Raw genomic sequence first — 14,518 nt, 5'->3', positions numbered from 1 at the left:
ACTTTAAAGGCAGTTTTTTAACATATTCAAACTGCTATACTCCTAGAACTTTCACCAATGTGATAGGCACTTTAAATTCTGCAAGATTTTTCTCCCAGTCCCTGGCAAGGAAGACATCTAGCATACCTGCTATTTCCTACCCACCAGATCCAATGACATAATGTCGCACATATCATGGAAACATGTAATGTTTTATGGATATCAAGGTGATAAAAGTTCTCGCACATTGTAAGGAGAATAGTTGTCATTTCCCTGTGGTAAGACGTTGAAATGATGCTCCTGTTAGAAATTAAATAAATTCTTATTTCCTTAATAATGATGATTGAAAGAAAAAGTATTCTGTCAGGTTGATAGCTGCATACTAATGCCAGGGTTGTGTTGATTTTTCTCTCCAAATATATCACATCTGGAATATAGTCTATAATTATCATCACTACCTCATTATGTTTGTGATAATCTAGTCATTATTCAAGATTCATCTGGAATTTGTACCTACCAAATGAACAAATTAAGGTGGACTATAATAGAATCTCTACTCTTTCATGTTTTAATTTTTTTTAAGATTTACTTATTTGACATATATATAGGGAGAACTTGCTAACAGGGGGAGAGGGAGAGAGAGGGAGAGGGAGAAAAAGAGATACTCCTCTGATGAGGGCTGAGCTCAACCTGGGCTTGATCCCAAGGTCCTGAGATCATGACCTGAGCTGAAATCAAGAGTCCAGAGATTAATCTATTGAGCCACTCAGGTGCCCCTTTCGTATTTTACTTTTTTTAATGTGCACTGCTATCTCCAAATTCCTTATGAATACAGTATAGCTTTGAATTTACTACTATGGTAGATGTGTGGTGGTAGTTCAGTTGACACATTTGTGAGTCAGGAAACCTATATGAGAATTGTGACAGTTTCCGAATGCATTTTTTTCCAACTGTGCATTCTGAGACGAGGAAAATAACTGCAGGTTGAATCCATAAGCCCACTGAGTACACTGGGGTATGGACTCTGGCAAATACCAACTTTGTTGCTTAGCTTTCATGGGCTTCCTCCCTATCTTGTGGATATGGTTGCAGTTTAATTTGCAAGGCACTTGCTTTTATTCAGGGCTAATATTTAATAACTACTAAAATGTTTGGGTATTTTTAATTTTATGGTGTCTAGGGCCTGATGTCTGGGGAAAATATGGATAAATATTTCCATTACAGAAATGTGGCAATTTTTCAGCGTTCACTCTTCAAAGTCTTTTAATCCATGAAGAAATTCTGAATCTCTAACTAATTTAAATAAAATAACATAGAGAGTATAAAGTCCTACCATGATGATTCAATTCAGATTGCTACACAAAAGACCTATACTTTTCCTCATTAAAAAGACTAAGTAATAACTTAGTGGGCTATCCATTTCATGCAGGTACTTCATGATAAAGTTGTATTTTCCAGCAATATTATCAGTAACTAAAATCTACCAATCACCATTCCATTTCTATGATCATAGTAAAGACCAGCAATGTTCTTTTCTTTTTTCTTTCCTTTTTTTTAATAAAGGATAAAATAGTAAATATTTTTGGCTCTGAAGAGCATATGGTCTTTCTCACAACTACTGGACTTCGATGTTGTGGCAAGAAAGCAACCACGAATAGTACATAAACAAATGGGTGTGTCTACATCCCAGTAAAACCTTATTTACTGAAACTGATGGCAGGCTTGACTGGCCACTGACAGTAGTCCTTGGTGACAGTAGAGTTCACATTGTCTTTAAGACTAAAGTTTTATCATCTAGTACAATAATGCCATTGACATTGGAGAGCTCAATTCAATTGTGTCATCAGCACCTATAGTACTTACCAGGGAGCTTCAAAGGTATGCTGTTCTCCTTGACAATAAATTTCATGACGGTGAAAACAATGTTCCCTAGGCCATCTAACAATTATAGTTACACAGGTTGGCTGTGATAGATCTGCTCTATCATGCCCATATACATAAGCATTTTTAATTCTTCTACAATATGACTAGGAAATGTTGGCATTACAGATTCTAGGATCCCTTTTAATTCAGGCTTCCCTTAGCTCAATAGCTATTAGAGCCACTCTTCTGAATCCTGGGTGAGTAGAAATACAGCATTTATTTTGCCTTAATCTGATATCCTTTGAATCTTTCTCTACAGGTACTTCTCAGGTACTTACTATCCAAGTTTACAGATTATTTTAAGTCCTTTGTCTGTGGTACATCTTCTCAGAGCAGAATTTGCATTAATTAATCATTCTTATATCAATTTCCAGCTGCATTTCATATTAGAAACACCTTCAGATTTTATAGTATTTCCCATTCCCTCTGAGGAGTTGCTTCTCTTCACAGATTTAGCATTTTTTCTTGTTGAGAACTTTCAGATTCTAAATATAGTTTATTTGTCAACTATTTTCATCATGTCCTCAATCATAATTTTCTTTATTTTTTTAAAATATTTTATTTATTTATTTGGCATACAGAGATCACAAATAGGCAGAGAGGCAGGCAGAGACAGAGGAGGAAGCAGGCTCCTTGCTGAGCAGAGAGCCTGATGTGGGGCTCAATCCCAGGACCCTGGAGTAATGACCTGAGCCAAAGGCAGAGGCTTAACACACTGAGCCACCCAGGTTTCCCCATATTTTTCTTTATTTTGAATTTAAAGTCCTTGAAAATATTTCAAATATTTCAATTTTTTAAAAAATTTCAAACATTTAAAAATACTTTTAAATAGGTATATCTATAGATTATACATTTTAAAGTTTAGAAGAGGAAAACAACAAAGTATTATTTATGTTTTACATGATTATTTATTATAAAGGTAGATTTAATTTTTCAAGTGACATATTGCACTGTACTGATACACATCTAATTCAAAAAAGTACTCTTTTTATTTTAAAAATATTATTGGTTACTTTTCTTTTTTTAAGATTTTATTTATTTATTTGACAGAGAGAGTCACAGTGATAGCAGGAACACAAGCAGGGGGAGTGGAAGAGGTAGAAGCAGGCCTCCCAGCGAGCAGGGAGCCAATGTGGGACTTGATCCCATGACCCAGGGATCATGACCTGAGTTGAAGGCAGATGCTTAATGACTGAGCGACCCAGCCCCCCCTACTGGTTACATTTTTATGTCTGGTATTTCATTGGAAATATATTTAGTGCCTTCAAATACATATTTTAGTTCTTTCCACAAACATCCTATAAGTAGGTTTTAATGATATTCTATTTTACAGATAAATTAATTGAGATTCAAAGTGCAGTAACTGATGGGGCCTAGAATATATATAGTTTTTCTCTAGCTCATGAATTCTTCTTTTTTTTAAATTATTTTGTCTTAGTGTGTGTGTATGTGTGTTTCAATACTTCTGATAAAAAGCCATACTTAAAATTCCAATTATCTTTTAAGACAAAATTGTACCTAGAAGCGACTTTAATGACTATATTCATTTTTCTTGTTTCTAAGTAGTAGCACCTGGTGCTTGAACTCTATCCCTTCTAATATTTCCTGGATATAAACCTCTCTCTTGGGGGTTATTAAAAGATTTGAAATTAGTGTGTTTGTATAACTAGACATTCATTTTGAACACTGGTTTACTCTGCCATGCCAATATATGATGATGATGTTTCATTTGCTAGTATTCTAATAAGGCAAAGTTGATTCTTTAAATTTACTTATTTATTTAAAAAATGTTTCCCTTTTCTTTTCTTTCTTTTTTTTTAAATTATGAAATATTAACTTTAGGTGTAAAAGTTTCAAGTTTAAATACCTGTAATATTGTGTTTTATTGTCTGAGAATGTTTGCTTATTTTTTGATCTTTGATATTTTTTACATAATAATTTGTAAAAATGGCTTCATGGATTTAAAATTGAAATGACATGTACTTCATATAAAATATTTAAGCAATGTAAGGAAGGAATAAAATCGCAAACTTTTGACCAGAAATATTTTTACAAGTTACAATAAATATTTTGCTAATGGAAACTTTATATGAAAAGAAGTCTTCAGTGTACACTAAATTGTATGGCTAAAAAAATAGTTATTTTTCACTTAAATAACAGCATCTTTCACTACATTCAGGTCTTGCCCAAGAATTATGTATTGGTAATTCCTTTATCTGGTATTATAGAAAATTTTTTTGATTATTCCCTCAAAACAAAAGCTAACTTATTCAAGAGAAAAAAGAAAACTGCTTTCAAATTTATTTTTTCATTTTAATTCTACTCTTACATAGTGACATTAAAGCTAAAATAATAAGGCATTCCTGGGTGGCTCAGTCACTTAAGTATCCAACTCTTGCTTTCAGCTCTCAATCATAATCTCAAGGTCCTAGGATCAAGCCCTCCACCCCCCACCCCATCCCTGCAAGCCAGGGCTGGCACTAAGTGGGAAGTTACCAGGGTCCTAGGATCAAGACCCACATCAGGCTCCCTGCTCAGTGGGGAGTCTGCTTCTCCCTCTCCCTCTGCTGCTCCCCCTGCTGTGCTCTCTCTCTAAAATGAATAAAATCTTAAAGAAAATAGAATTCTAAGTATTCTGACGTAGAAACCCTTTTTTAAATCTTGAGTCAAAGTTCAAGATCCAAGAGTTCTACTCAAGCCTGGTTTCAGGAAATGATTTATGAGAAAATGTGAAAGCACTGTGACAATGATTTTATAGGGAGAAAATCAAGTCAAACCAACATAACCATTTTCCTAACAGAAAAACCAAACTTCAAGAAAAATAACTAGTTTTCAGATCTAATAGGGAAAAATTCAAAGAATTAGCACTTTTAAGGGAAAAGCTAAGAGTGATTAAGAAATCTGGAAAAAAAATAGTTTGGAGCCTAGTTTCTAGCTCTCTGTTGTTTTGATTTATCCTTTTAGATTACTTTCAAGTTCTTCAGAAGAGGCTCACCTTTGTATTATAGTCAAGATTTGTTAGTATACCTTGATTATGGAAAAGAAGGTTATACCTTGAGAATAATTATCTCTAAATAAATCTTGTCAAATTCTATGCCCTGTTTGATTCATTGTCTGTGGTCTCACTAAGCTCTAAAACTACATTACTATATGTCTTTCACTATTTCCTCTAATATCATGTCCACCCCAACTTGAATGACTTGATGATAAACTACTAGACTAAATTCTTTTCTTTTTTTTTTTTTTAAAGATTTTTTTTATTTATTTATTTGACAGAGAGAGAGATCACAAGTAGGCAGAGAGGCAGGCAGAGAGAGAGGAGGAAGCAGTCTCCCTGCAGAGCAGAGAGCCCGATGCGGGGCTCGATCCCAGGACCCTGAGATCATGACCTGAGCCACAGGCAGCAGCTTAATCCACTGAGCCACCCAGGCACCCCCTAAATTCTTTTCTTGATAACATTTCCCAGGCTATGAAAATCTTGGTGAGGTATAAAACTTTCTGCCCTAAGTATGTTATTTGACTTGTAGGAAATTAAAGTAAGGATCTGAATGTAGTCTTTATCCCCAACCCCCTTTAAGCCTATCTGGAGTCATTCTGCAGGACTGTTTCTACTATCTTGATGTTAGGACACTACTCATGCAGTCTCGTTCCAGACCAGAAACATCAGGGTATCAGTGCGGCAATTTTGATCTACTTGGTAACCTGTACTCCTGACTTTATTCTCCATAACTTCCTCTAACCCAATAATGATACGTTCATTCTAGATTTAAAAGTCCATCCTGCAGGGCATTTTGTGACTTTTCTGTTCAATGTGTTTGTCAATGTGTAGAAGGATGTTCTTGCCACATATTCCTGAGTCTGAATTCCTAAAGTGTACTCTGGGAAATGACGATATTCTGGAGTTGTACTTTGCAAACTTGTGAAAGGCAAACATGTGGTATAGCAAGATTTCTATTAGTTTTAAATATTTAAAGGAAACTGGTAAAGTCTGATGGAAATAACCATGGTGTGTAGACAAATATTGTAGGTAACAGAGAACACACATAATTTTAATGGATTTAGGTGTGTAAACTTGTCTATAGTTCTTTTGGATTTTCTATGTGCACAAACATGTCTTCTGGAAATAATAGCAATTATATATGTACTTTCTGGTCTAACTCTAAGGGGCTTTATTTCTTCTTTCCTTGTTTATATTACATGGTAAAGACCCTCTAGAAAAATGTTGAATAGAGATAGTACTAACAAATTTCATTTTCAGTCTCAAGAAAGAAAGTTTTCCATTAAATATGGTTGCTATATGAATGAATTAGGTGGTTATATGATTGAAATTAAGTACTTAATTAAGTACAACTTACTTGTGATTTATTATACACTATACATTTGATATACTTCTTTTTTATACATTTTTTTTCTTTTCTTTTTTTTTTTTTTTTTAAAGAGAACTAGGGGAGCAGAAGTGGCAGAGGGAAGGAGAAATAATCTTAAGCAGACTCCACGCCCAGTGTGGAGCCCAATGCAGGCCTCAATCTCACGACCCTAAGATCATGACCTAAATCAAAATCAAGAATCCGATACCTAACCAACTAAACCCCCTAGAAGCCCCATATATACATTTATTTTTTACATACAGTTTGTATTTAGTTGCTAGTGTTTTGCTTAGGATTTTTGCAAGTATGTTTAGAAGAGAGAATGGCCATTAATTTTCTCTCCTTGTAACATCCTTTCCAAGTTTTGTTTCCATGTTATATTTGCTTCATTAAATGAGTGGAGGAAGGGTTCTTTTTAACTGACAACTTTTAAGAAAGTCTTTTTCTTTTTTCCTCCTAGTTTTGCATTGTTTTACTGTCATGCATAGTCTTGTTTTACTGTGGATGGATAGTGAATCTTGAATTTTTGTCTTGATGTCTTTAACACATTTTTGAAAACTTGGGCATTATGTCTTCAGATGGCTTTTGCCCTATCATGCCTCTCCCTGTTTTCAAGAGTACAATTATATGAATATTGTAATTTCTTACCATGTTTCATTTGTTTCAGAAACTGTTTATCTTTTTATCTCAACATTTTAGTTTCAATATTTTCTATTTATTTTTCAACTTTATGTTTTCCTCTCCTGCATGCATTCCGCAAGTTCAGTTCCTCTATCAAAATCTTAAGTTAAATTATTATATTTCTGCTTGATTTTTTTTCTTTTTTTTAAATTTATTTATTTGACAGAGAGGGAAAGATTGCAAGTAGGCAGAGAGGCAGGCAGAGAGAGAGGGGAAAGCAGGCTCCCCACTGAGCAGAGAGTCCGATGCGGGGCTCGATCCCCGGACCCTGAGATCATGACCTGACCCAAAGGCAGAGGCTCAATCCACTGAGCCACCCAGGCGCCCCCCGCTTGATTATTTCATATCACCTAATGTTCTTGAAACTTTCCAGTTTGTCTTCTATATTAAAACATAAAATATTTTATTATTAAATTACTATAAATAATACTATAAACATATTAATATTAATATAATATAATATATCATTAATATATTTAGTATAAATTTACTTTACATTAAATATATTAATGATATATTGTATTATATTAGATATATTAAATATAGATATATAAAATATATTTAATGTAAAACTATAAAATATATTTAATTATTTTTAAATATTTTATTATTAAAGTACTATATTAAAATATAGTAATGATGGTAATTTTCATATCCATAATTAATTGTGATCCTTCTATTCAGAGATACATCTGTAGCACCTCGGAGCCTGTTTCTATTGTGTAGTTTTTCTCTCTAGGCCTAGTTGGTTTATAGACCGGCTTTTTTTTTTTTACCTTAATGTCAAGCACTACATACATGCACAAGAAATCAGAGCTTCTATGAGGTTATCTTTTTATAAAGGGGTTTATTTTGACTGTTTGCTGACATTTAGATTAGATCACATTAATGTACTCAGAGACTTCATTGATTCAGATCTAGGTTTCTGTCTTTATATTATCTTATCAATTTCCATTTCCCTTGACTCTTAGGATAGAACCCTTAAGGGAGTTGAACTGAGAGCCTGTCTATTTACGAGAGTCCGTCATCTTTTCTGGTCCTTGAATTCAAATTTTTTATCTTTCAAGCTCTATTTAACTTTTCAATCTCCAATAAGCCATTTTCTGCTTGCCTACTGTTGCTTAGGAATCACAAATATCTCTGGGGAAAGTGTGCACAATGACAACCTTTCCCAAACTTTCCTCCTTTAGGGCCCCTCATTTGTTTCTCAAGTTCTGGCTACCTTTGGAGCCCATCATTCCAATATCTATCTTTTCTTCCAAGCCCCATGATACTATTAGCTGCTGCATTATGCTGAGTTTCTCAGATTCTCAGCCTGTGCTGCTTATTATTAGTAAATACCTTTAGAGGGAAAGAAGAAGCAGTGTAGAATTTTGAGTTGACTTCCATGATTTTTTCTTTATTCTAAGATCTTGGTCTTTCAAGTCCTGGTTGTCCTAGTAGCTTTTATTAAATTCATTTGATTATTTTGATATTATATGTAACATTTTTTCCTGGTGTTCTCAGTAAAGGGTTTAGTCAGCTACAAGTTACTGCCCTGTGATTAGAAGTAGAATTCTCCATACTTTCTGTCTTGAAATAAGCTATTTCATTATTATTGTTATATATCTAATTTATTTTAATTTTTAAAGTTATAAGGATTTAATTAGCATGGCATCAGAATATTTGATTGGTTCTTTTGGCCTATCATGCATATATTTAGAGTCTTCTCCTTAATATGCAGTATGGTGTTTTAAAGCCTTCATTGTGAAACAGTCTATGATAGTAATGGATTTAGTAGCCAAACTTAAGTACCATGAATGTTTCAAAATTTTTAAATTTATCACATATACATTCATATACATGGTTAAAATATTTGTTAGTACTGAGCTACTACATTTTGCATATATTTTAAATTAGTTGGGTATAAAATATGAAATTCAATAATTTACTTTCAAATTTGTTGCCAATCTTTTTTACAAGCCATGTCTCATAATTTCTCATCATGAAAATCACCTACTTCTGTAAAGGAACATTTACTATAACCTCACAGGAATCATAATTTAGAATAGTATAATTAGATGATCTACCTCAATTTCAAATGGATTAAATTAACTTTTTATTAGTAATCAATTTACTAATTGGCATGTTAGTAATTTACCATTTCTGTTACTTTCTCAGATTTTTTAACTTAATGTCCTACTAAATATAGATAACCTATCTTTTAAATCATTTTTAAACTAGAAAAAAAAATTAACAATTCATTTATTGCTTCCTAGAGCAAATTATTTCACCTAAAATAGATTTTTCTGACTTATATTAATAATGATTAACATAAGAAGACATGCATTGATTTTCCCCATAAAATTCTAAAACTCTGTATTGTTTTGGACAATTCCTAGAACTTTATAAACGCCATCTTTTTTGTGTGTGATTTGTAGGCTGACAACAACTAGCCATTCATTGACCCCTCAAAGTGATATGGATTCCAGTAGCTCTGAAGAATTCTATCAGGCTGTTCACCATGCTGAGCAAACCTTCAGAAAAATGGAAAGTTACTTGAAACAACAACAACTCTGTGATGTTATCCTGATTGTCGGAAACCGAAAAATACCTGCACACAGGTACAGAAACCTGTATTTATTGGGTAAATGGATATGTTTAGAAGTGATAGTCTGGTATATAGAGTGTAAAACCTTCCATGATTAGAGAATTAATAATCCATTTTTTGTGACACGATACAACTTTATATTTTTAAAAGATTTTTATTTATATGACACAGAGAGAGGCAGCAAGAGAGGGAATACAAGCAGGAAGAGTGGGAGAGGGAGTAGCAGTGTCCCTGCTGAGCAGGGAGCCAGGTGCAGGGCTCAATCCCAGGAGCCTGGGACCATGACCTGAGCCGAAGGCAGACACTTAACAACTGAGCCACATAAGCACCCCAAAATAAAACTTTATTAATGGGCACTGGGATTTGAATTTCATATACTTTTCACATGTCATGGAATATATTCATCCTTTAATTTTTCCCACCATTAGAAATGTAAAATCTATTCTTAGCTTGTGGGTTATGCAATAGGCAGCAGGCCAGATTTGGTCTATAGGCCATAATTTGCTGATCCCTATGTTAAAGGACTCAAAATTTCAAGCCTTTGATTCATAGAAGAAAGAAGGGGGTTCAAATGCAATTTGAAATATTTTGACTTTGATATTTTGTTATGAATTTCCAGGTAATTTATCATATAATAAATATGATATGCATGATACTTTATTACAAAAATATTGTGTCTGTGTGTTCCCATGTGTTTATTCATTAAGTGACTGTTATGCTCTCAAATGTTGTCAGCCTCAGAGATTGGATGATCAAAAAATCACTGAGAATCAAAGTTAAGATTTTCCAATAAGAACATCAAGAACTATTCCATCTATTGGAATTCCATCTATTAACACATGCCATTTTTCATAATGCTATTATTTAAATGCAAAAAATAATGAAGCATACAGGTAAACTTGCAGAATTCTAAATCATAAATGTATCCTACTAAGTTTTGTCAAATGATCATAGCTAAATCTATTTATAGTAGTTGAGAATCTACATTTTTAAGGGAGCTTGAATTATTTTTCTTTTACTCCTTATTTCTTTTATGGGAAGAATTACAATGCCATTTTAAGTAATCTCTTTTAATAAATAAAGCAATTATAAATACTTCAAAAATAAAACTTCCTCTGCCTAGTCTTGATAGTCCTTTTTATGTGAATCATAATCACACTAAGTGGAAATCCATTTTAACCTAGGAGAATGTACTTAAGATCTGAAATGAGATATATGTTTCTGCCAAAATTAAAAAGAAAATTTGATTTTCTTGGGTATATATTATTTGTTTCAACTAGGAAATTCAGAGTATTTCATGTTGGGGCACCTGGGTGGCTCAGTGGCTAAGCCTGCCTTTGGCTCAGGTCCTGATTCTGGAGTCCCTGCATCCAGCCCTGTGGCAGGCTCCCTGCTCAGTAGGGAGTCTTCTTCTCTCTCTGGCCCATACCCTTCTCCTGTGTTTTCTCTCTCTCTTCAATAAATAAATAAAATCTTTAAAAAAAGTATTTCATGTTGACATCTTTATTTTGCATTTATTAATTTAAAAAAATTTATAACATACTAATATGATTCTTATGGTCCAATGTATTTGAAAGATAATATGCTTTTAAACATCCCTTATGTATTTATGATTTATAATTCTAGGTTACAAGAACTAAACATCCAATTATTTTGTGCATTAATTTCTTACCAATTCACTTATGAAAATTCATTATATTTGATTTTTTTTATTTTGAAATTGCAATTGAGAAAATAATTTAATTTTGATACTTATTATTTAATTATTTTAAATAGTTGAATATATAGGCAAATAGCCTTAGACTACCCTGATGTTGGTTATTATTAATGCTAATGAATTGGTAGAAAGTGTAAGTTATCAACATATAAAAAATATTTTCAATGTACTCCTCTTTCCTATATTTTTAATTTAAATTTTATTATTTAGATAATGTGTGTACATCTAAGCTGACTATTAAAAACATTCCTGAAGAATTAATCTATATTTCTGCTATGATAGCAATATTAAAATGTGAAAGTGAATTTGATACACAAGAAATGCATAGGAGGGAACATTTAACATTGAAAAACTAATGTAGGTCTGGTAGGGTTCAAAATATCAGTTAACGATGTCAACAATTCTAATAATACACTATTCACATGCATTTTCAAATATTTCTATGACATTGCATTATTATTGGCAGAAAGCCATTAACAAATAGTCATTATTATTGAGATATGCAATGTTGTAATATTTGTGGCAAATATGCAAATTATCCTGAACTCTCATCTTAATAGCATCTAGTTAAAAATTCTATTGTAAAAGATATTCTTAATTTGAGAGCGTAACTAAATTTACCTCATTTAATTTATAAATTGGTTAAATAATTATGTGTGTGTGTGTGTGTGTGTGTGTGTGTGTATGTGTAAAAAGACAGAGGGACTCAATCAACTCAAAAATATTTTAGCACATCAAATGCTCATTAATATTTTAAAAGAGCAGTGTTTCATATAATTTACATAATCTTATTTTATAGCCTTATATTGGTAGTAATTTAATATTTCTCATTTGAAGTATTTTAAATCAGTATACTGAACAATTCTCTCATGTTAATTATATTCTACATTGTTTTCTTTGTTATTCTTTTTATCTAGATTTTTGATACTGTTTTCTAAATAACTTAATTATACAAGTTATTTTATAATAATCGAGATGACTAAGAACTAAAATTGCTTGTTACTTTAGATTATCCTAAAATATCTGAGTAATTATTACTTTTACACATATAACTCTGAACGTTTAAATATTTTATGTAATTAGCAGACATTACAGTGAGTAATTATTGTCAACATCTATATTTTCCTTAAATGTGATAAGAAAAATTTTAGCCTAAGGCTATCTGCTAAATTCATGCAAGTAAGGATTTATATTTTCTTTACATCATGACTTAAGACTTTAGTACTATTTTATAATTAATTTATGTAGTTATGATTCTAAGTTAAGCATACATTAACTAATATGTGGGAAAATATTTATGGGGCGCCGGGAAAAGGCAAGTGCTGTTTTTAGTAATCACAGTTACATTGTATGTCCTTATTTACACTTTTGCACAGTAAAATGCTAGTAATTAATGCAAAATCAGTTCTTTGCTTTAAACAAATAATCATCTTAGCACCAGTAACAAACGAATGGATTTTACTTATTTTGTTATATTTTGATTAGCACAGATGAGTATTGCCTTTGGGCAAAATATATATGATGTTACAATCATTAGCACAGGAACATGGGGCTATTATAATAATTTCAAATAATGAAAAAAGAAGCAATTTACATTAAGATCTACTGCTCCTTTAGGAAAGACACTGAAAGCTAATCTTATAAGCACTCAATAAATATTCATTCATAAAGTAATGTATATTTAATTTCTTAATATTATCTCATCATTCAAACCTTTCAAATCAATCCCTACTTAAGTTAATAAATTGTGACTATTATAGAGCTCTCCATAAACCCTTTGTTTTTGTTCTGCTTATATTGTATATATGTTTTTAACCTGATATAAGTTACAACTATCAATGTATTTATGAAATGTAATGTTTATATAGATACATTTGATTACTGCTAAGCATATATTTAAGTAAGCTAGTTCTAAAAAGCTAATAATAAGATGACACGCTAATATATTTTTGTCATGGAAAATAATCAAAATTCTGAATTTGTCTGTGCTTTATGTTTTCAGAGAAATTCTAAAATAAATATAAACTTCCCATAAATGGCCCAGAATAATTGATTAGCAACAAGTGAACCAAAAAACTGAATATAAATCCCTGAGTACTAAATATAGGGAATTTTTGTTAGGTAGTCTGCCTGTAATCAGGGATGTCAGATGCTAAAAATTAGACTGACAGGATCAATTTTATCATCAGGCAGCCAATTTTCTTTTCGTTTCTTCTTTTTTAAGATTTTATTTATTTATTTATTCATTTGTCAGAGAGAGAGAACACACGCAGGGAGCAACAGGCAGAGGAAGAATCAGGCTCTCTGCTGAACAAGGAGCTGGATGCAAGACTCGATCCCAGGACCCTGAGATCATGACCTGAGCTGAAGGCAGACCACTTTAACCAACTGAGCCACCCAGGCATCCCTGGACAGCCAAATTTTCAATGCTAGGAGAATGAAAGGGTTTTCAGGGCTTACTGTTAAAATGTACAGATGTAGAATGATACCATTTAGCCTGTGAAAGTCTTTTCCCTCTCTAGCCATTATTAGGAGTAAGTGCATTACACAGAAGTAAATGAGAAAATCTTAAACAGCTAACATCCTCTGAGTTGGAAATAGTATTATTTATAATTTTATGTGCATAGGAATACACACATATATGTGTATATATATATGATACACATATATGATTTTAGTATTTTTTACTGAGCACTAGTATCATGAAAATAGTTGAAGCTAAAAGTGGCAATTGAAATGATATATTTAGAAACACTTAGGGGAATCTGAGTGGCTCAGTCAGTTGTGTCGGCCTTCAGCTCAGGTCATGATCTCAGGGTCTTGGGATCAAGCCCCACATCAGGCTCCCCATTCAGCAGAGTTTGCCTCTCCCTCTCCCTTTGCCCCTCTACCTGCTTGTGCACTCTCTCTCTCTCTTTCTCAAATAAATAAATAAAACCTATTTTTTTTTAATATTTTATTTATTTGACAGAGAGAAATCACAACTAGGCAGAGAGGCAGGCAGAGAGAGAGGAGGAAGCAGGCTCCCTGCGGAGCAGAGAGCCTGATGTGGGGCTCGATCCCAGGACCCTGGGATCATGACCCGAGCCGAAGGCAGAGGCTTTAACCCACTGAGCCACCCAGGTGCCCCAATAAAACCTATTTTTAAATAAACAGTTAAAACACTAAATGCAGTAAAAAGAAATTATTCATAAATAATTTTGATATTAATATTCAGAAGTAGACAAGTAGTACTATATCTGTACTAATGGAAAGTTTATT

At 32.7% G+C, this 14,518-nt stretch overlaps 1 protein-coding gene across 1 annotated transcript in view; it reads left to right on the top strand.

Annotated features, from left to right (window-relative positions):
- The window catches only part of KLHL1 (kelch like family member 1), a 393,822-nt gene that overhangs the window by 129,577 nt on the left and 249,727 nt on the right, over nt 1-14,518 (top strand). The window contains exon 2 of the mRNA XM_045978113.1: nt 9,371-9,553. Coding sequence (XP_045834069.1) covers nt 9,371-9,553 — 183 coding nt within the window. The remainder of the gene's footprint in view (nt 1-9,370; nt 9,554-14,518) is intronic.

This window comes from Meles meles, chromosome 14 (assembly GCF_922984935.1).
Source record: "Meles meles chromosome 14, mMelMel3.1 paternal haplotype, whole genome shotgun sequence".
Taxonomy (NCBI): Eukaryota; Metazoa; Chordata; class Mammalia; order Carnivora; family Mustelidae; genus Meles; species Meles meles.
The sequence above is the reverse complement of the archived record's forward strand: the minus strand, read 5'-3'. Positions and strand labels throughout refer to the sequence as shown.